At 40.1% G+C, this 24161-nt stretch overlaps 2 protein-coding genes across 2 annotated transcripts in view; both read right to left on the bottom strand.

Moving 5' to 3' along the window:
- Nucleotides 1–117: 117 nt before the first annotated feature.
- Nucleotides 118–6715, bottom strand: nfil3 (nuclear factor, interleukin 3 regulated). Its single transcript, XM_029515338.1, has 3 exons — nt 6586–6715; nt 4247–4346; nt 118–3405 (listed from the first exon to the last, which is right to left on the bottom strand). Exon 3 carries the CDS (start codon nt 3287–3289, stop codon nt 1946–1948), a length of 1344 nt encoding a protein of 447 aa, XP_029371198.1. The 5' UTR covers nt 3290–3405; nt 4247–4346; nt 6586–6715; the 3' UTR covers nt 118–1945.
- Nucleotides 6716–11714: 4999 nt separating this feature from the next.
- The window catches only part of ror2 (receptor tyrosine kinase-like orphan receptor 2), a 34416-nt gene continuing 21969 nt past the window's right edge, over nt 11715–24161 (bottom strand). Inside the window, exons 3-9 of the mRNA XM_029515314.1 lie at nt 18760–19047; nt 18039–18069; nt 16613–16734; nt 16205–16519; nt 15410–15664; nt 14584–14789; nt 11715–14104 (exon numbers count right to left, since the gene is read on the bottom strand). Of these exons, the coding sequence (XP_029371174.1) occupies nt 12647–14104; nt 14584–14789; nt 15410–15664; nt 16205–16519; nt 16613–16734; nt 18039–18069; nt 18760–19047 (2675 nt within the window). The 3' untranslated portion in view covers nt 11715–12646. The remainder of the gene's footprint in view (nt 14105–14583; nt 14790–15409; nt 15665–16204; nt 16520–16612; nt 16735–18038; nt 18070–18759; nt 19048–24161) is intronic.

Raw genomic sequence — 24161 nt, 5'->3', positions numbered from 1 at the left:
TTTTGGATACAGCCTAAAACGATATTACTTGTTGAAAAATACAGACAAATTGGAAAAGGTTTATGTGTATTTATATTGGAATTCAATAAAAAATGCAAAAGGAGCAAATAATTCAGTGACCAGATATTTATTGTAAACAAAAACTCAACAACTAATGCACACATCATGTGTTTGAGACAAGTTGAATTCTTATATTTCATACCTACTAAAGCTGAATGGCGTCAGCAATTTAACACTGACTACAGAGGAAGGCCATAGGGCATGATATAATCACTCTAATGGCTACAGGAAATAATCAATAAATAATCCAGTTGATGAAACTGGGACAGTTCTGGATTCCACATGTAACAATACAGTAAAAAGAACTAAGGATAAAACATGACAAAACATGTTAAAATACAGTTACTCCAGTTCCATCAGGTGGTAGTTACAACTCTCCAACCAGTCTCACACAATTTCACTTTCACAAGTGGCCTGCATATTTGAAGCAATTAACAAGATTACTACTACTACTACTACAAAAAAAAAGAGAGACGCAATGGCTGTTTGGCAAATAGTGAATTTAGCAGAGTCTATTCAGAAATTACAGACCCAAATCTGTAATTTCCTGCTTTTTGAAATAACAGCACAAACAAATGTCAAGTGTGGCATCACTGAAGTTGTTTCTGCTCCCTGTTGGAAAACAGTGACATCACTGACTGCAACATGTACAAGAGTACGGTACAGTCTATTTAACTGAAGAAGGTAGGTGCCATTAACACTGTCATTTAGTTTTATTAAGGATGTAAATATGTAATTTTACACCAATTAAAAAGACAGGGGATACCTTTAAAAAGGAGCTAATAAGTGAACTTACACTGATTCATTAATGTTTTTATTAGAAACTTCTTTGTGCTTTGTTTTGTACCATATTTGTTGCATGTTCAGCTAACCTGCAAACTGATTAAAGAATCCCTCCATTACACAAAAGTGATGGAGGGAATGAATGATCTTAAATGAACAAAAGTTCATTTAAGATAAATAATTGGTAACGTGCCAATTGAAAAGGTATGTTTCCCAAAATACATATTAAATGGCACAAAAGAAATCAGAAACCTGTAAAACATTTCTTTGAGGCAGAAGTATAACTACATGGATTTTGGCTTTAAGGCAAAGAACGGCCTGTATGACATTCGGCCAAACTTAATGCTACTGTCAGTTTAGAACCGAGGCCTTTTCAGATCTGCAAAACCAAAGCAGACAGTATTTACTATAAAAAGATGGTTGGAAGTCCGTGAGAGTTTCAAACCTAACAGTCTTTTACAATCTCTGCCCATGGTTAACTGAAATTCAACTCTCACATGGAGCCTCAAAATGTCTTTATTTTGACAAGCTATACTTCAGAGAAGCAGGCCTAGAAATTTGTAATAGTCTGCCTTTTTAAAAAACAAAAAAACAAAAAAACAAAAATACAAACGTTTGTTCAGATTTTACTACAGACAGTCCTGTTTTCTGATTTATTGTTTTATTTAACTGTTAAGGCAAACATGTCCTTCATTTCAGCACAAACGTGATCAGCCTGTCATGACATAATCAGCTCTCTTGATTCCAGTTGCTTTCACTTACCCATCCCTGATCACAACACGATCAGTATAACAACCATTTTCTTTCACAAAATTTGAAATTTCATTCATGGGAGTAAAAGAAAACACCAGAAACCATAATTGAAGTGAATGGAAAAAAAACAAAAAAAAACAAAAAAAAAAACAAAACAGCATTTGTGCTAATTGATGCTTTCGGCAGCTGTTGTTTATAACTCCGCCTTTTGTTAAACACCTTTCATTTGAAAATATACAGGAATTGAAATATTATCTGACTCTAGTAAAGACCCACACAGTGCAAAAGCGAATGAAGTGGAAATACACAACATACAAAAAAGTTATTCACTGGAACATCCTTATGATATTTACTCATAATGATCAGTGGTGCTTTTGGTTGACTCTATCACAGACTTTCCTGCTGTGGTCAGTCCTTTCACAGAGGCCACACTTGTAGAGTGGGTGGCCAGGTCCTGTTTTACATGGAAGTTCTCAACATCTGAGTGTGCATAGGAAGGTTCTTTTACAAATACAATGGTATTACTTGAGACGGGGCTCGGGGTTTGCCTGCTACTCTTACAGCCACCCCACAGTGTCTCTGTGCTGCTTTTATGCCACTCAGATTGGTGGCTCCAGCCTTGCATGCAGGTGACTTGTACTGACAGAGGGCAAAGCGGGGGCTGCTTGGCCTGTGAAGAGTCCCAAGTGGTCTGGCAGTATCCTCCCTCTGTGATGCTGACAGGAGAGGAGGACTTTCCAGAGAAATCATATTCAGGGTCAATAGCCTCCACTTTGATTTGGATGGTTTTGGTTTTGATACGCAGCTTATGGGGCAAAGCTGAAGAACTGGCATCGGGCACTTTGTGTGTGGCAACAATGACACTTCTTGGGTCAGCTACAGACGGTATCAACCCTTTGGGTACCTGCTGCTCATCCTCACCATCTGACGACTTGCTTACAGCACCATCCTCTGAGCTCCTGGGGGAGTCACTGGATGACCTGGCAATCTGCAAAAATGAAGCAGCCTGGGAGTAGATGCCAGACAAGGGGCTGGTTGTGTAGTTTCTATAGAGCTCATATGGACTGCTCCTCTCCTGCACATAACTGCCACTTTCTGCTGGTTCTTGCTTTACTTCTGCAGTCCTGCAGGCACTGAAGCTACCCTGAGTCGCAGTGCATGTCTCAGGCATGTGTGGTGAATGCTTGATAACTGATATGCAGCTACTGCGCACATGAAGAGGCTCCAAATTCCTGCTGGAGGAACCTTGATCAGCACTGGGTGGAGCAAATTCCTGATAGAGGTTGACAGAAGTAGAAGTGGATAACTTCTGGGCCTCTTGGGCATATGCAGCTGAGCTCATGAGGCCAAACTTCAGCTTCAACGACAGGAGTTCAGCCTTGAGGGAAGCATTCTCCTCTCCAAGGGCCATCAGCTTGTTTTCAAGCACCATATCATTTATGCGCCGCTTCTCCCTCGAGCGCTTGGCTGCCTCATTGTTTTTACGACGCCTCTCCCAGTAAAGGTTGTCTTTTTTCTCCTCTGGGATAAACTCTCTTTTCCTGCGGCAGGTAGTTTTAGCCTTGAATGGAAAAGTGGACATTTTGCTACCCATCAGGTCAGGGTTGGCCCCTTGTAAGGCCACAGCCAGGACCAGGGCATCCTCTCCACTATAGGACTCAGTTGAGTCCACCTCTTGCTTGACTGATTGCATATTACCACGGTTTGGTACTGTCAGTAATCACATTGGTCTTTAACTGTAAACCATAATGCTTGTATGCATTTAATAGCAACCTCCAAATTCAATGAATCCACTTGAGTTGAGGAAATCTGTGGAATAATGAGACAGGTTTAAATGTCAGTGTCATGTAGAAGAAAATTTTATCATCTGACCAAGTTATTCACACTCTAAAAAGTGAGGCAATTCCACTGGGTGGATATATTATGTCCATGCTCTTTTACAAAAATTTACACACATCCATTGTTTTGGTCCATTGTTTGGTATTGATATTTTTGTTGCAACACGGATCCTGTAGGACTTCTGGCTAGATTAACCTCCTGGGGGCCGCACTGTAAAAATGCGATGTTGGACTCTTGTTGACCCCACCACTATGGGATGTTGCAGTTTCCTCCAGCTACCAAAATCAACCAGAAGTGTAGAGCTCTATCAACTGACCAGTGATATTTGTAACCATGTTAATAACTATAATAAAAACGCTTTGAATCGAGCCATACTCAACAATGATATCATGTCTATAAATATAGATAAAGCCTGTCATTCAAAATACATTGTAATTATTAATATTTTTTTCTTAGATCAATACTCACCACTATACTAACAAGGCTCAAAATACAATCTAATATTAGTGGTTATTTTATATTTCTTAGTGAACACAGTTTCCCACAGCTCCTGTTGCTAAACACAACAGAAGGAATGAGCCCACGGGAGTGTTGAGGGGAAGCAGTGAGCCCAAACGTGCACTGGACATGACATTTGAAAAACTGAGGGATTATTTTAGATGAGAATGCCACTGTGCTTTATGGATATGGATAAAACTGAGTGACAATGACAGGTATCCACATGAGCTGCTGTAATCATTTCACTTTGTTGATATGACAAAAGACGCAGCTTCTAAAAGCTATGTCTGTAGTAGATGCAGGTTGGTCTTACAGTGTGGAGAGTCAACTCCAGAAATGTCCTCCATGTCTTCAAAAAGTCAGATGAAGAAACACTGAGGGAGCTTTTGGATTTTCAGGTGGACGGAGGCAGGCTGAAAACACATACACACAGGAATGCACACAAAGAGAATGTTAGTGTTGTATCCAATTCAAACAAAACTAATAACTCTAAACTCAAAACTAATAACAGAATAACTCAAGTGGTGTTTCTTGAGATTTGGAAAAAGTAAAAAAAAAAATAAAATAAAATAAAATAAAAATGCATGAAGTTTTCAAAACATAAACCAAAAATTATCTTTGAGCAGATGTTTGGTAGTTCACTGTGATCCAGTAATCACCAGGCTTCCATAAAAAAAAAAAACAAAAAACAAAAAACTGACAAATAGACAGTCTGCCATATTCCTGATGTTGCTAAAAGTTTAAAGATCAGATACCTCCGAAAAAAAAAAAAAAAGTAATTGGTTTTCATTCAGTCATTCATTGTCAGAATGTCATAATTTTACTCATCTGTTTCAAAAGGAATCTCTAATAAAACATCTAAAAGACAGTCTGAGAGCCACTTGCAATAAAAATAAACTGCTAATTATTCTAATATGAAAACAGTATGAATATGTATAATAAAAGGTTTATTCAGTTATGTATGCACACTAAATAATGACTGTTATCAACCACAGAGCTGACTGAGAACCTGATGACAATAAATTGGTTGTTCTTTCATGGTACAGAGAGTTCAAGTCTGAGATTCTCTCTGCATTAACTTTAACCGGTAAAGTTGTGAACTCCATAGATCAAGTTTCAATAAAGTAATACTGCATAATTGCAGCCTATCACCAAGAAAATGACCTCTGCATATTTAACACAATTGCTATTACTTGCTTCAGAATACAGTTTTGAGTGGAGAGTTACCTAAAAAGGCAATTTAGCCAGGATTTGGCTTCAAGGCTCCCATACATCAAGAGAAGGAACAAAGGCCTACAGGACAGCTGTAATCATAATGTGTGGCCTGGCAGAAGCACACAGCCTGTAAACTGAGGCCTCCGACACAGCCCCACATAACTAATGTTACCCATGGGCGCAGCAGAAAGATGTCAGTTTACTGAGAAATGAGAACGGTTCACGGTGTGATTACACTTCCCAGATAAAGTCTCCCTGCCTCCTCATGTTGCTCAATGATCCAGAGAGAAACATGATGAATAATTGACAAGTAGAGTAATGTATGGGCTGTTAACTTTCACATGGAACATGGTTTAGTTATATGAAATAAAATCCTGTTAGGCCCAGTGCCTGTTGTTTAAGCAACATGCAATTCTGTGAAACATGAAGGACCAGCTTTAGGTCAGGGAAGCAATCCCAAAGTGGTCTTTGCCCATTTTAGGACACTGGGGAGAGGTTTTCGAGATGTCGGGCTAGTTCAGATTTTTAGATTTTACACACCGTGTTTGTGGGTTAGAAGGGGGTAATCTCTCGCTTTTGTCCTCTCCACAAAGGTAACACATGGCATCAAGACTAAATGTGAACGACGCGTGATGAGGACGGGTCTGGTGTTACCGCACTGGGGTGGTGCTGTTCCATGGTCGGTCCAGCCGCACACGCCCGGTGCATGGCCCAAACCAAAGCGTTCTATTGCCTCAGACTTCCTCATTGTGTCCGCGTTACACAACACAGACTCCCCTCGGCCTCCGGCTGCCAGCAATTTCTATGGCTGCAGACATTATGCAATATTTGCCTGTGTGGCAACAGCAATGCGAGCCTGTGTTTGATCGACTGTGTGTGAAATACGAAATATGTTTGATTTAAAATTAACACATGACACATCATTAACACCTTGCGTAACAGTCTGGACATTTACTTCATGACATCATTGACTTGCTTACTCATGTCACTGGCGGCTAAAGTGTGGACTCCATCTACGCCCTGGAGAGTGAACTAGGAGACCAACTACATTAAATTGGATTTAAAGTTAACCTTTGTGTGATTATAATATTCAGGCTGACCACAGTCCCTATCGGCTCTGACAGGGTAACGACCAACCACATTCAATGCTACTGTCGCAATGTGTGCGGCAGTTAGAGCCAGGCCTGACTCAACACACGGTCCTATAGAGCCATTAAACTGCTCTCTCAGCTGTGCACGGCTGATAACACAGCACAACAACACACAACAAGCCATCCACGTTAGATGTAAGTTAGGCTGGCTACACGCTGTGAGTGTAACCCCAAAGTAAAGGCTGAGATGAGCTAACATCCGTAGAGTCTGGGCGGTCCCACATCCCGCATGAACGCGCCGGAACACTTAAATAACACAAAGGTTGACCTCAAATCACAACTGTACCTTTGTGGTGCTGTGGTTCTCCAGCATAGAGCAGACACAGGCCTCCCTGTTAAGGACAGAAAGTAGCGTTAAATCCTACAAGTGCTGAGGCGCCCCGCTCTCCTCCCGGGGCTTTTCCCTTCAAGGTGGCTCCTGACTCATGGATCTGTGTTAGTAGGTCACTGCTTAAGTACATTGGCAGCAGGAGATGACATGACAGCCGCTGCAACCAATCAGAGTGCAGCACTGCTCAGCTCCAGCCAATGAGACTCGCTGTCAGTGGACAACTCAAATCTCACATTTTGTATGTCGTCATCGTCAGCGTGTTTGATGCGTTCAGGCACGTTAGTTCACCACCAGCTGCTTTACTGCTGCATTTAAAGTTTATTACACTACAACTGCACTACGGCTGATACAAAACAGCAGATTAGCAGGATATACAATCGACTCAGTTACATTTATCGGCTGCTTAACTATTGACTAACAGTTGTAGAATGTATAATGTATAATGAATGAAATGAATACCGACAGTAAGACAGAGACAGACAGACAGATAGATAGATAGATAGTTAGATAGATAGATAGATAGATAGATAGATAGATAGATAGATAGATAGATAGATAGATAGATAGATAGATAGGTAGATAGATAGATAGATAGATAGATAGATAGATAGATAGATAGATAGATAGATAGATTGTCTGAGTCAGCTGATGCCCGATATGTGCTGCCGATTTTTTTGGCCAATTTTTAGGGCCGATATCTAGAAGTTTTCTAGCTTTATTTGCATGCTAAAATGTCACACTAATAATAACAAGTGGATACACAACATTTCTGAACCCAACATCATCATTTATTGAACACTGACTTGAACCATAAAGTTAGCCAAACAAATGAATAAACTGACCAAGTATTAAAAACAGGACATGTGAAAAAGGACATGTGAAAAAAGCTGTCAATCATTTCTATAAACGTTTTTGAGCATTTATGAAGCAGAATTTTTCAGGTTTGTTGGAACATAATAATAAACAATAAATAAATAATTGTAGTTCTTCAAACACACTAGCAACCAGAAACATTTGTGTTTTGTTTATTGAAAATGACATTTGACACAGAACATCTAAAGTGCATTCTAACTTTCTGCATTCTGCACGTGCAGCATCACGAACACCGGGCTGCCTGCGGGCGTGCCTGACTTCAAGTCGGCGCTGCTAAATACGGACGTCTGGCGATGTCGAAAAAGAAAAGAAATGGCAAATATAAATGGCCTCTATAATAAAAATACCTCTATAAAAAATAGATAGATTCTATATTTACAATATAGAATTGTAAATAATAACAACAACAAGAATAATGATAACGATAAAACGACCTATTCCGGATGGAAATAAAACATGTATGAATTTGTAAAATGTAATGAATTTGGAGAGAGTCGATTTTTTTATTTGAGAAAATAAGAAAGCGAACGAGATAATCTAATAAGAATTCTTCGACTCACCCCAGAAAGAGTTGGATTTGGAATCTGGACGGTGGACCAGTTAACGCCGTTGAGTTGACAGCTTCACTGAGTTACTGCTTTCCCCCTCCAGATGTCGCTGTTGGATAACGGGTGTAAATAGAAACCTTCCTGTTCCTGAAGGTCCAGAGGTAAAATGGCCGCTGAGCTCCAGTCTCAGGCTGAGTCAAGGGCCAAGAGCCAAGAGTCAAGGCTGCGGCCCAAAATGAGAAATGATCTCCTGCACTCAGCATTAGTTTCTGGCCTCCATGTGGAAAACATCATGAGGGAGGATGTAATGGTCATTTCATAAGTAGAAAACTTTATTTATTTACTTAAACTACATGGATATGCGCGTACATCCAGCAATAACTGTATTATAACGACAGTTTTGTCTAAATTGTAACCACAACCTCCTAAAATTGAGGCACCAACCCTCATGTAGGAGGTGACGGAAATAAAGACTAAACAGGAAAGCAGATATAATCCAAGCTGTAATATTACAAATAAGTATTTGAGTCGGGACCAGAGGAAATTATATTTAGATGTATGTAAACACGCGTTCCTTGCATAGGTGCTTTTTACCTTTTTATTATTTATTATATAAGTATTAGAGATTATTATCATAGCAATTGAAAAAATACTTTTCAAAGGGGATTTAGTGAAATATGAATATACAGGGCATTTTGTGATGACGATGATATTGTTAGTGAAATTCAATGTTTGTTCTCCAAGGTGTCACCTAACCATTGCTGATGTGAAAGAAAAGAAATCTATATGGATTTTGGAATTCAGCCAGTCAGTCAGGATTTCCACAGGTTTTGAGTTGTGTCAGAAACATAAAGCAGGTGCTTTGTTTTTTCTACAATTTGTAGGTCTGCTGTGGTAAAATGGTGTGTTTCTTTACATTTTGTTGTTACATTTTGTTGTGAGACTGTTTTCTCTTTTGCAGCGATTGTTTTTGGTAGGTCGCATCGGAGTTCTTTCCTTTTCCTAGATTTCAGCCAACTCTTATAATTGCTTATAATGGCCTTCCAGGCCATTTCACCTCCCTAAGCAAAACCAGTGACCTTCTGAAAAACAAAGAAGACATTTTGAGTGCACTTACAGTTTGAAAGTTAGTATGCTGGTGAGACGTTGAGTGTGATTTATATCTTAGGTATCTCAGCCTCTCATCCACACCTGAGTGCTGAGATAACTCTGCTCCCATCCCAGTGTCAGATGGCAGATGGATCTACCACCACAATAACCTGGCATGAGGGATCTGCCTGAACCAAAACTGGTGAGCTGGTGAAAGAATCTTTATCTCAGCCATGTCTGCGTTAGGGCTCCAGGTAAATGACATGAGGGAAGTGAAGTTGTGAGCGGTGCTGCCACTTTGAAAGGGTCCTTAATAATTCAGTAGTAGAAGTTGGTGAAGTGCAGAGCCCCTGAAGCTGTCTGCAGTTTGTGGGTTTAAGCCACTTAGCTACTGTTTCGGTTTTTGCAGGAGCTGTCTTCATCTGCCTGCAAACCAGCTTGGCATGAAATTTGCATTTCTGCTTACAGGAAGGAGATGAGGAATGTGTCCAGGCATGTCTTTAGAAAAAATGAAAATATCTTGATAAAAAACAAACAAACAAACAAAAAAACCCTTTAGGAGATCCTTTCCACATCATTTACTGTGGCCTGGATGATAGCAGGCAGCATGGCGGCATAGTGGTTAACACTGTTTCCTCACAACAAAAAGGTCACGGGTTCAATGTAGCAGTTTGAGTTTGTATTTTCTCCCCATGCTTGTGTGGGTTTCCTCTTAACGTCCAAAGACATGCATGATTAGGTTAGATAGTGACTATAAATTGAGTATGAGTGGTTGTTGGTCTCTGCCTGTCTCTGTGTGTTGGCCTTCCGATGGACTGGTGACCGGTCCAGGGTTACCCTGCCCTCGCTCAATGTGAGCTGGGATTGGCTCCAGCACCTGCACGATAAGTGGTAGAAGATGATTGAATGGATGACAGCAGGAGCATGGTTAGTCTGTATGGATATAACAGGTACATTGGTGGCTATGTGGGTTGTTGAAAGTTATCTCCTACTCGGCTACTCTGTGGTGGCCAAATCCTTGCCATGAAACCATAAAAGTCAGCATACAGCATCACCTGGTATAGAGGACAGAGCTGGAGGGTCAGAATAGGAGTTATTATGATAAAGCCAAAATATATTACCAAACTGTTTGAATGGCAGAATAGATGTCATGCTGCTTGACCCAAGGGTAGCTTTTGCACAACACCGTCGCAGCAAGAGAGACAAGAGTCCAGGTTATAAAATATAAGATATTTATAAAGAGCTTTTCAGGGTACACAAAGTTGCTTTACAGGCAGTTAAGAATAGCAGAGAATGTAATAGAATCAAAGAGTCATCAAAACCATCGGAATACACATTAAAATACAGAATAGAGCAATAGGTTTGGTTCCCATCAAATTAGTTCATGTTTCAATTGTTCACTCAGGACTTTAACAACCGTCCCCCATTGATCCACTTGAATTTACTACTTCAGCTCGGATCAAAGGTTTTATCTTAACAATCCCATCGAAAAAGTCAATGGTAGCAGGTTAAATACCAGAGGACACTGTCGAAGGAATCATTGCCGTTTCGCTAAAAAGTGATTCTATGAAAAAAAAAAAGAGTTGACAGAGGTATTTGGTTTACCATGAATTGATATTTGACAGTCCAATTTTGTTGTTTTTTTTTTTGTCATCTAAGACGTTCTGACTGGATATCACTCTGTCTATTGGCTGTTTCCTGGTCTGTCGGCCGGGTTCATTTCTTTTCCAAATCGTTCTGTTCACTTCAGTGTAATAATTCTTGCACAATGCATTACAACATAGTCAGCAATACAAATATCTTAAGGACTGGATTCATTGCTCAGGACTAAATGTCAGGATGGGACGCACCAGTCAGTAACAATATTTAATCAACTTGCTAAAAATATAATCTAATTCTATGTAAGACACTGTCATTATGAAAGCAGAGCAGCAGGTTCAAGTGCACATGACTTTTACAGTAAAATGGAAAATGGTACTGTGATTTTTTATAAGTTACGCCCACAACAAGAGAAAATGTGATATCAATCTAAGTCTCTCCACTGAGGTCTAGTTGAATACCAAGTCCATTTCAAATTATTGTTGCCAACTTTTAAGGCCCTGCATGGCCAAACACCTGACTATCTGAATGATTTCCTACTGCCATACAGGACCAGTTGATCAATGAGATATTATCCCATAATAAAGATATTAAATTAAACCCATTGGAATACTACATCTGGCAACTTTTGTTTGTCACTACAACAGCAAAAGTGATAGACTAAACACACTGTGAGATCTGTTTCAGACCAAGAGATGAACCAGGATCGAAAGCAGAGTCAAGCAGGGCAAAGCAGGGGGGTGAATTAGTGGGCAAAATGAAACATTGTGTCCTGGATGAGGGAAAATAGCAGAAACTAAAGGAAAGGAGAGGATCTCCAAAATCTCAACATACACATTACCAGTCAAAAGTTTGTACACACTTAACAATGTGCGTACATTGTTTGATCCAAATTTTATGAACTATATAAATACATATGTTGTGTAAATAAGAATGTGAAGCCCAGCAAAGGATACAATATGTGATTTATTAGATTCTTATTATCAGTAATAAATGTATTTGCTCACTACAAAACCAATTCTGGCCCTGTTTTAACTTGACAAGTTTGTGTCCTTTTAAAGACAAGCGACATCACTCATTTTCTTCTCTTAGTAAGGGAAAATACACAATTTTATTTATATGACTTTATTGGATTATCCACAGATGGATGCATACAATGCGTGGCAAGTAATACCACATTGAAAGGCAAATGTAAGGACATGATATCAACATTAAATTTAGCAATCTCATCAGTAAAGAAAACAAATTAGATGTTCAATTCAAAGCACATAAATTACAAACCTGTACAACTTGGTTATCAACGACGGTGTAAAATGTTTCACCCTAGTGGAAAACATGTCTCAAAAAAGATACTTAACAAGATTCTTTGTTTGAGTTCCAAAATACATTTTGATGAATTAATTTTCTTAGAAAGTACTTTCAAACTCATCTTTTTCTTGATACATTCTTTTTTTCTGTGATTGTAGCATTCACAAACCATTAAACAGTAACTTCAAAAACACAAGTTGCACACAAGCAAAGCACTTTTCCACTACTATGGAAACCTTGGTTAATTTCTAGTATCAAAACCTATGTTTTTGTGAACACATCTGGTGTCAGTGGGCATGAAGAGAGCATGCGATTATCTCCCTTTTCTGAAGTATTGATTCCTACCCTTGAGTTGGGCTGCCATCTGAAGTGAATTCTGCACTGCACTACTCACTTTGTTTAGTGATTGTGCAAGAGGTACAAACATGAGACACACTTGTCATTCATGTGTCAGTATGATCAAAAAAATATGTAGAAAACATTCAGTCACAGTTCTGGAAAAATGCTCTTTTCACTTTTATGCTGCTCATTGAATTTTTAGCAAGCAGGCATAGCTCACAGAATATTGTATCTCTGCTGTCCTTTCCACAGCACCACATTTATGTGTCTGACAAGTGGGATGCCAGTTCATCAGTCTGTGGAGGGTCGCTATCTCCTAGCAATTCTGTTTCAGGCACGCACAAGTCCTTGTTTTGGTTCAGCTCTTCCTGGGACATCCCATTAGCCAAGTCCTCATCATTGGCCTTGGAGTTTTCGCTTAGTAAAGCTGCTCGCTCTGTGACAGAAGCATTGGAAGGCGCACTGGTGACATAATCTGTAGATGTGGATCCACTTCCGCTATGGTGAGAACCAGCTTTGGAAACAATTTGGGGTGGGTGGTGCATCTGCTGGTGAGGCATGGCCATGGATATTTGCATGGGGTAAAAGTTCTGCAGGTAGGGGTAAGGTGACATTGGGTGATATCCATTGACAGGAATGTAGAGCTGTGGGGGCACCATTGGCCGATGTATTTGACCCTTCATCGCCATGAACTGAGGCTGATGGAATGGCAGGCTCTTTTTTGGGCTGGTGTATCGTGATGCATTTGCTGTGCTCATGCTGATGTTGCTCACAGGGCTGGTGCTTAGAGAGCTGGTCTGAGTTGTGTTGCTGGTGCCAGAAGTCTGAGCAGAGCTGTTACAGTTGGACAGGCTCTCCCACGAGCGCAGACGTGTGTGGATGTCCTTGAAACGAGGCCTTCTGGCTGGGAATTCACTCCAACACTCCAGCATAAGGGTGTAAATCCAAGATGGGCAATCATCTGGACAAGGAAGTAACTGATGGCTGTGAACCATCTCAATCACGTCCTGGTTGGAGTAGCCACAATACGGCTGTAGACCATAACTGAAAGTCTCCCACAGTAACACGCCATATGACCAGATATCGGATTCTGTGGAGAACTTGCCATACATAATGGCTTCAGGGGACATCCAACGAATGGGGAAAGGGCTTGTGCCCATGAGATTGTAGTAATCAGCAGAGTAGACGTCTCTGAACAGGCCGAGATCCAGGATCTTCACACTGAGTTTCTCAAAGACTAGAATGTTTCTGGCAGCAAGGTCCTTATGAATGACTTGCTGGCTGGAGAGGTACTCCATTCCAGCTGCAATCTGGGTTATAACATGAAGAAAATCAGCCTGCTCCAGGGTAGACTTGACTGTCTTGTCATCATCTGAACTGCCAACATCTGAGTTGGGAGAACGCATCACTAGATACTCATGCAGGTCACCAAGGCTAGAGTAGCTGAATATCATACTTATTGGCTGCTCTTTGGTGACCACACCCAGCAGACAAACTATGTTTTGATGCTGTAAGTGAAAGCGGATCATTGCTTCATGACGAAATTCCTCACAGAGAGTGGCGTCGGCTTTGTCTTTCAATGTTTTGATGGCCACCACCTGGGTCTGCTCACCGGGTGTGGTACCATACAGGTGGCCTTTATAAACCTTACCAAACCGATCCTCACCAAGCTCCTCCATGAACCGCACTGCTGACATATTGATCTCCCGCAGCTTGGCCTGCAGCCACAAAGCAATAAATGCAAACATTTGTCATAAAAGGGTCTGGCCATTTACACAACCTAATGTAGTGCTTTCTCATTGTGTCTCCCTCTACATTATCTCCAGGGAAACAGCAAATGCACTTCATTCTTCTTATAAACATGTGTTTGATTGACCAATGAAGTGCAAGGCTAATTTACAGACCTACGTAACAGTGGGACCACTAACCACTAACTATGGGACAAGAAGTGTACTTTGAAGTAATGTAATCATTTGGTTAGTAATACTGTATGCACTGCAACCTTTTATGTTGGTATTATTACATGATCACAAAGCCAAATTCCTCAATGAATTTCCACTTTAATTTATTTTGCCAGAATTCTCCACCCTAAAATGTTGCAGCATTTTCAGATGCACTGCTAATTGCGTTCTGAGCGTGGTCACGGCATCAGAAAGAAAGTGGATGAAATATTGTGTCAGTGTGGTGTGCATGTTACCTGGTGTTTTTGCTGACTAAGGAGGGACAGCTCCATGTCCTGGCTGGCAGAGCTGCTGAGCTGGCAGCGAGGTGGTGTGTCAGTCGAAGTCTTTTGCTTATTGCGACACATACACACCAGAAAAAAGAGGCAAGCAATCACCAATGGGATAGCAATGGCAGGGATGAGAATGAAGAGGATCTCTTTCCTGGGGTTGTCTGGAGGCTCTGGAGATAAAAGGTAGTCTGTTATCTATGAATTAGTGGGAAAGAGGCTGAGAGAGAAAACCAGAGAGAAAGCGTGTAGAGGAAGACTTGAAGGAATCATGCCCATACTGCAAGTGTAGAATGAATGAATGTTTTTCCGTTTTAAAGTTGGACATTTTAACTTGGGAATTTATGGGACTAAATATTGGAGCCAGATTCCAGCAGTTCCTTCATAGAAAGTGTCTATTGAGTTTTAGAGACTTCCACTGTGGTTTCATTCTTCAGCTGCAGAGGCCGCTGCTTGGTTCACACTTAAGGCTGACTTAAAGCTGTTAACATTTGAGCTGGATGTTAATACTATGTCTGAACAGTAATGATTTGATTCAACCAGAATGTATCTTTCCACGTAGACATTAAAGTAAAATTAATTTAGGTATGATGAAAACTGGATTTTCCCAGTGGAGACAAACAGACTTTTCCTGTCTTGTTGCTCTTCAGACCCAGTTTGGGATCTGCATGATTTACATTTATGGACTCTGTTATGCTATTGCTATTATTTTGTATTGATCTATAATTCAGACCACCACACACAAGAAAATTATGTAAACAGTGCTGCTAATTATCAGCATGATGGTACTTACTGCAGGGCTGGATGTCACAAAGGTCCACCCTGAGGAGAGGGTCTATAGTAAAACACCAGGGTGCTTCCATCAGGCCTCCTGGGTTACGACAGAAGTTGTGACTTCCCCAGAGTTCGGGGTATTCCTGAGTAAGATGGTGACTGTGAGGGTATTGTGTGCTCCACCTTTGGCAGTGGTGACCAGATCTAGTGATGCTGACTGTGCCCCGGTAGTCAGCCCCACTTCCATTGTAGCAGAGATGGTCTGAAGGGTAATCTGTAGATTACACATAACTCATAATGTAACGATAGATACCCATACAAGAAGTGACTTATATTTTATTAGTTTGTAAGAATGATTTGTTCAGTGAGTGAGGTCAAAGCATGCACTTTTCTAAAGCATGGTTACAAATTATGATTGGACTATAAAGTTATTCATTTTCAGTTCAGTTTTTCATATCTAATATTCAGAATCTTAATGTAGGAAAAAAGAAAAAAATTGATGAAATAGCTCAGTAGTTAGGGAAATATGCTTTTATTCCCAGAATAAATATGAAGCTAAATTAGCCATGTCCTGACTCTGCAGCATCTATCAACCCACCAGTCACCCAAAGCAGGCTTGCACTGACAGTTGTAGGTTGCTTACTTTTGAGTGTGTGAAAGAGATCGGAAAAAAAGTTTTGGTTTTCATAAAATTGCTGTCATTAGTGTTACCATTTTATAAACGTGCCAGCTAATAATTGATTCCTTGGATTTCATGAACAGGGTTCTTTTACACTGATAAATGTAATGTGTCTGTGCCATAGAATCTACCTACATGGACCTAGTTTTTCCTGTGGCACACCTATCCTCATACACGAGGCAGCATCAGGTGTGCCCGGCCGTGGCAGCAGGTGGCAGCTGGGCAGTTTCAGCTGCATGAGGATCATGGGGTTAGTTCGGGCAATGGTGTACTCAGCATGGCACAGGTCATTCTCCAGGGCTTCGCATTCATCCCGACACAGCTGACGCTGTCGAGGGCTCCGAGAACCCTCATCACACAGAGGGAAGACGTAGTAGCAGAAAGATGGGATGGCAAATTTGGAGCACTGATCTGATAGGTGGGTGGAGGTGCCAATCATGGTGAAAGCAGCTTGGTGGGAAGAAACAAAGACATGTTTGAAGTGATGACAACTTATAGAATCTGACTACGAAAGTTAAAAAAGCTAGTTGATTTCTTTTTTACCTGTGATACGGTTTTCACTCTCCCCCTGCATCTGGAGGGACTCCACATAGATACTCTGGTTGCCAATGAAGCGAGCACAGGCAATGCCACGATATGGTTGGCAGAAACCTTTTTCACGTGACCTTAAAACAAAGGTAAATTACACTGTCATGTAAATCATAAGTCAGAATAGATGACACATGGCAGCATCATCATTTGCCTGAATTTTGTGGGGCTGCTGGGTGTCAGGGGTCATCAAGTCACAGAGAAAGAAGACAATGATCAACTTTACCCAGCTGCTCCACTAAGGAAAACATTCAAGTTTATTTTTAAACTCAAATAATCTCCTCAGCGACACTTTCTGTCTGAAGTGTTCTCAGTTATATAATCACATTTCAGGAATCCTGACCAATAAACATTCAGGGTCCACTGTCATTTAGGCTTTACCGATAATGGTTGTGTCCTATTTGCTCAACATGCTAACAGTTACATTTTGTTGCAACGGCACTAATGTTTGGCCTGTTACTGATGTTTCTATCTGATTAACACTTACAAATATTCCATGTCAACGCTCCTTGCTTTGACTATGACAATGTTCTAGACAAAAGAGTCATTGTACCCTCCCCCGACTTTAGACATAAGAGGGAGGGAATTACTGAGGGAGTTATATTGTCAGCTGAAGAGATATGGTCCCTGGAAGAGGCAATGGGGAACAGTTGGTCTGACTAAGGACATTAGGCATTCTTTCCAGTACACAGCAGGCTTATCCAAACCAGTCATTGGATTCTTCAACCAACAGTCAGATACTAGATTTGACTTTTGTTTGAATAATCTGCTTTGAGCCCCAACCTGATGAGTGATTCCCACAAGACATAGAGAAGAAAAAGTTGCTACCCTCATCATTTGGTTGCATCAATCAGTGCAGCATAGCAAAAGGTCTTCCAGCAGTCACTAAATAACACTGCAGGTATGACTGCTGGCTAACATGTCTTTACATGCCTGTTTAGCTTTAGGCACTCTTCTAACATTTCAAAAACAAAATTGACCCATCTTCACATCCGCAAACCTTTGCCTAGTTTATTAAGTGAAAGGATTGTCAGCTATAAAAGTTTTAATTTCTAATCTGTACTCTAATCCTAAAACATTAATCCTTACCACAGTAAATGGAATCAGGTCCCAAACATGGTGTTAACCAAACAACAGATCTGGAAAATGAGCTGCCTCAGACAGCTGATTTATTGGGCTTTCTGGTAACCTTTTAAGTAAAACCAAAAATACTATAGTCCTGACAAAATAGGATTCTTTAAGTCTATTACTAAATATTGAATCTTTAGCTAAGACTTCAGTTGTTATAGTATAGGTCTTTGTAGAAAAGGTTTCCTGTTGTGAAACTTCGGGATCCATACACACTCTGACATGCACTAATCTACATCATGTGTTCACTTACGGTTCATCTGGGCCGTGGGTGGGCACCTGTCCTGTGAATTCAAAATACAAACATACATTAAAAAGCACATTTAGCCTTATGATTCTATATGTGTGGCTTCAAGGATTACACAAACCCACTTTCACAATTTTTACAAAGTAAAGACACCTTTGAGTTGTTATGATCGTCATTAATGAAATCATTGGTCAAAACAAACAAAGACAGAAAGAAACATTCATTCATCTTTTACTGCTTATTCGCTTCCAGGAGGTGCTAGAGCCAAACCCATCTCACATTGGTCAAGGGTGGGATACACCCTGGACAGGTCGCCAGTCTATCACAGGGCCACCACACAGAGACAAACAGCCACTCACACTCATAGTCAGACCTACGGCAATTTAGAATAACCAATGAGCCCAAACATAATATCTTTAGACGATGGGAGGAAACCCACGCAGACACAGGAAGAACATGCAAACTCCACACAGAAAGGCTCCAGGCATCCAGGAACCGAACCCACAACCTTCTTGTTGTGAGGCAACAGCGATAAACTAATCTGCCATGCGGCCCACAAACACACAAACCAAACAAAGAAAACCAACAATAACAACAACAAAAAAACAAAACAAAACACAAACACAAATTCTGTACACAAGCTACTCATTTAAATTAGTACACATGGTTTCATAGGCATAGGTCAGTGTTGTAAATAAGCCAGTGTTTGAAGGACTATGACCCTTACCTAGTTTAACGTACAGGACACCAGTGGCAGAGATGACCTTCAATGAGTTGGATGCAACACACTGATAGTAGCCGGTGTCTGTGGTGTCTAGGTCCTGGATGCGGAGCTTTGACCCTGCCTCTGTCTTGCGGATGGTTATACGTCCCTGCTCCTGGACCACAGGGGCATCATTCTTCAGCCAGCGGATGGAGGGTCGAGGGTTTCCTGACACTCTACAGTGAAGTGTGGCTGTCTGGCCCTGAGAGTGGGTGATGTTGTTGACTGGCCCCTGGAACTCCAGGAAATAACCTTAACAGGAGGAGATGTGATGGTTTAAGGTGTTAATAGAACACAAGTGCTTTTAGAGTGAATTCATATACTAATTCATTTTGGATATGTTGAAGTTTTATGATTATCACCTTCACTGTGTGAGATACTACTATTTATTTCTTGTTATACACTGATCTGAAAATACATTACAGAATTAGCATTAAACATTTTTTGTTGTTTTTTGTTTTGTTTCTTTAGTCCTGAAAATGTTTCTATGTTTAAATCAGTCTTACACTGTAAGACACAGTTGCTAGCTATCCAAATTGTTTAATATGTCATTATGTTCTTGGTATGATCCACAAATAATTTTTAACCAACTAATTCATTTTAAAATACTTTTTACTCTTTTATTTTCCTTCAAACTCAATAGTTTCCATGACCTCATGTTGCTGTATACTTCCAACACCAGGGCTAAAGCCCACTTTGAGGAGATGGCAACTGCAGTTTTTCAATTGACCACTAGATGCTGCTATAATGTCTATCAGAAAAAATGTAATCACAGCTTGACATAAAATAAATAATAAATAAATAATAAATAAATAAATAAAACAAGCAAACAAACACAAAACAAATAAATAAAAACAAATATTCTTGTGGTCTCTAGTTTTCTTGTTCGTCATAAGGAAGTTTAAATTTTACTCACTAAGCATTGAGTGAAAAGGCGGGTGATTGCATGTTTGACACAAATGAGGATGCACTGAAATCCCAGCTCTACTCATGCCCCACCTCTTTGCCCATTTTGGGTAAAACCTGTTAATAACATCTCTTCAAAGAGGAAATGTCTACCTAGTCTCTCCTACAGGCACATCTGCCTGTGTTCTAATGAAAATGTCCAAATGGTGCTTGTTAAAGGGAAGATGGAGATCACAGCTGTTGCCACAGTTACCTGGTGTTCTGTAAACAACATACTTCTACTTTACATTAATTAGTTAAGAGTATTTCCGATCCATTGGGATGTCAATGCCAACTTTATTTATATAGCATTTTAAAACAGCCAAGGACCTGCAGAAGTGCTTTACAGTAAAATAAATACAATACGACAATAAAGAGCATAAAAAGAAATAGTAGTAATAGTCGTATATATTAAATACACTGATAGAATACACAGATAGAACGGAATATAATAAAGATAAATAAAGAGACGTAAGAGTTGTGGGGACTCAGCCAAAGGCCAAGGAAAAAAATTTGTCCTTGGCAGTGTCAAACATGGAGAGGCCTTTTGCAGTCTGCACTGCCAAGGGTAAAGAGTTCCACAGAGTGAGAACTGCAACTGCAAAAGCTCAGTCTCCTCTACTCTTTAATAAAGATCAAGGAACGTCCAAAATCATTTGGTTTGCTCACTAAGGGCTGCAGAGGGCTAATGCAAATGAATAAGGTCAGACAAATATTCCGGGGCCAGCCCATTGAGAGACTTACAAACAAATAAAAGAACCTTAAAATCAATTCCACATCTGACTAGGAGCCAGTGAAGTGAAGAGAACACCAGAGCTTTGTCTCAGTTAGAAGAGCTGCTGCGTTTTGTACAAGCTGCAGGTTTAGTTCTGACTGATCAAGACCCACATACAAAGAATTGCAGTCGTCCAAGCAAGAGGTAATAAAAGCATGAAAAACTTTTTCAAAATCTTTTGGCATAAATAAGATTTAATTTTAGAGAGGAGCCTTAGCTGAAAAAAGATCAACAGAACTGACCTGTTGATCAGTCAGGATAGTGACTCGTATCATAAGACTTATCTGAAGGGCTTCACTAGCACCCAGAGATTGGTGCATGCAGCAGTTCTTTTTGGGGGGATATGCACTCTTTTGGCTTGTGGGTAATTGGCCACTGACGACTGAACTATGACGTCACAGACGACAACAGAGGTGGAAAGAAAAAAAGACTGGTGAGCTAGCAAGTTAGCCTCTGTATTCGTCCAAAAATGAGCTTTTGCTACAGACTTTGCCATGTTCGACGCGTTAGCAGTTAGCCGGCTTCTTTTGTCCGACCTCCTACGTTTGAGTTTATGTTTTAAATGCCATTCGACTTCTGGGTCATAGTTTAGTGCGAAACTTTAGCACATGCACAGATCACCTCCTCCAGCTCCAGTCCGGCTGTATACATGCAGCAGCAGATCGACTTTCAAGTGCATTATCTGTGTGTGTTAGTCTGATAATTTTAAGTCAGATTTCAGTCGAGCTAACGTGTTTATGTGTACTTTAAACTTGAACTTAAACAATAAATCGTTTTTTAGGTGTCATGCACACATGCCTTGCATCTCTGACTGAAATAAGTGGTTTCAGAATCAGAGTCTTGGTTTCCAGTTAGAGAAACTGCTCTGATCAAAGGATTTTGATAAGACCTCAGTGCTGCAGAGATGTTTGGAACCTTTTGCTGTTCTCTGCACTAGGAGCCCTGTTCACTATGCAGATCGCAGAGAGAGGGAATAAAAATGACAGAAGCAAAGACAATGACAAACACACACACTCAGAAGACCTCTGGCTCTCAGTACCATCAGCATTTCAGGCAGAAGCCAGGCTCTGGAGTTTACACAATGGAAAAACAGATGTGTGGCCGGTTTCCCAACTCGACCACAGCAGAGCTCCCCACAGCGCAGGCTACAGATGAGTGATGTCACCACACAACTCTTTAATTATAATGTCTTGATCTGTCATTAAAGGAAGTACTGCAGCTCTCTGAATGAGTAAATTAGGGCATGAGGGTGGTGCAGGAAGGAAAGATAAAATAGTTTAGATGGAGCAGGTTTCAAAGGAGTAAACTGACCCCTCAGGGAATCAACATTGCTCTGCCTTCATGCAAGGTCTTGAAAATATAATGACAATACATTCTCAGTCCCACTTGTTCTTTCAGATAAAGACTTTTTACTAGTCTCCACTTCCAATTCAATAGCAGCACCAGCATCTCCAGCCACCATCCTGAACTGAACCTCTCCATCCAAGCCACACTGACATTTCACACCTGGTGTAACTTTTCCTTTTCTTTACATCATCAGCCTTATCATACCTTAAGGCAAGAATGTCCACCATCCAAGTTTACATCAGCAATTTTAAATTCCCCATAAATCCACTTGCTGGAGCTCTAATTCTCATGCCCACTATATATATGAATCAAATCCTACAACCTACTCCCAGTAGTATTAGTTTATTTATGATTGTCCAAGTTAACAGTTCCTGATTGAACCATCAGCATGCAGACTGTTTTGACACTTCTGCTGATAGCTTCACTCTATGAGGCAGATCTGTTCATACCATCAGAATGCTCTACCACTTCAGTCAAGCCCCAAGGAGGCTTTTGGGGCTTGATGTAGCTGATGTAGCTCTTAGACAATCAATTAATTAATTAGTTAATTAATTCGTCTTAATTAAGTCTAATTTACTGGGTTTGTTTTGCCAAAAGCCAGTCATGAAAAGCTTTCAAAGCTGATCCATCACCCAGTGCATTGGCCCACTTGCCTGCTTGTCTAAGAAATGACCAGCCAAGAACCATAACATATGATAAATTCATAACTTCATAAAGGAGAATTTCCTAAATAAAACCAGATTTTTGGCAAAAAAAACCAAAACAAACAAACAAACAAACAAAAAAAAAAAACAGCCGAAATACATCTGTATAAAGTTAAAACTGCAGCACATTAAATCTGCTGAAATTTGATACTTTCATGTGCTGATCAGAGGCTTTTACATCTGAGACATGAGTTGTAGAGAAGAGCTCTGACAAAATGATTCTCAAACACAAGTGAAAGATATTAGACCCTCTTGATGTCTTGGCTTGAAATTTGTAATGTTTGTTGGGTTTGGGTTGGGTTTGACCAAATCCATAACACCTAAGTATTAACAACTGTTTAAGTCACAACAATTACACATTTGTCAAGATGGTATCTCTTAAAATCCATCATGACAATACCATAAATAATTTAGATTTTATTTTTTATTTTATATACAATTTAATATTAATATTTATAATATTTCATTTTATAAATCATTTTTGACAAGTCTGAGATTCTGGCCTCTAAGCATACTTGTTAGTTGACATTTTACAATATTTTGTTGGGCAGTAAACAGTGCAACAATTAAATGATTAATTGATTCATCTTCTACCGCTTGTCCGTTTCCAGGGGCTGCTGGAGCTCACATTGGGTGAGGGCAGGGTAGACCCTCAGCAGCTTGCTGGTCCATCGCAGGGTCAAAACATAGCAACAAAGTATAACAACTATCGCTTCAAATTATTGAAACTTTATCCTGGAATGAAAATTAAGAAAATGTTTCTGTGTTTAGCTCTAAGAGTGTCACACCTCATCTGTAGCAACCAATGCCATGCCATGCCAAGAAAATTCAAAGATTGGCAGTGCTAAAATGGGAAAAAACAACATGTGAGATATTTATCCTTTGCAAGAACTGTTGTTTACCGTATACGGTTAGGCAAAAAAAATTCTACCACTTTTAAATTACACAGTTAACTGACATATCCATATGGCCAGGTTTTTTTATGTGCTGGAAGCAGAGTAAGGAATCTAAGGGATGGCACCATTACCATTTATCTTGTGTCGTAGATGAGAAGAAGAGCCTTTCTGGGAAAATTCATTATTCTTGTGAAAGTGAAACCTCTGGATTAGAAGCATACATTTGCCAAAGTCAGTCTGATTCTTCATTAAAATCAATCCTGGGTTGGACGTACGCTGAAACATGCACATTTGGACTAAACAGAGATGAGCCCTGTTACCCTTGCCAAGAAGAAAGAAGAATCACAAGATGGCACTGCTTGGCACCAAGGTGCTTATAAAGAATCTGGCTCATCCTTTCTCTCCTAAAATTACATCTTTTTTGCCTTCCACTTGCTCATTATACACAATTTTTCTATAATAAAATGTGTTGTTGTGTTGTGTCTTACCACTAACAGCCATGGAGTATGGCTATGTGCGTGCATGGTGCACTGGACCAATGCAGACCCCAATTGTTTAAATAATGTCTCCACACTCCAGGAAAAAAGTTATACCAACTGTGGTCCTGACAAACAACTCAGGCAGGCGAAGGAGCCTGTAAGAAGTTAAGACAAATATAGGTGTGCAAAGGTACCTCTGGCAGCAAGAAAGAATGCTTGA

Source organism: Echeneis naucrates, chromosome 12 (genome assembly GCF_900963305.1).
Source record: "Echeneis naucrates chromosome 12, fEcheNa1.1, whole genome shotgun sequence".
NCBI classification, from domain to species: Eukaryota; Metazoa; Chordata; class Actinopteri; order Carangiformes; family Echeneidae; genus Echeneis; species Echeneis naucrates.
Note: the sequence above shows the minus strand (reverse complement) of the source record. Positions and strands in the feature narration are given on the sequence as shown.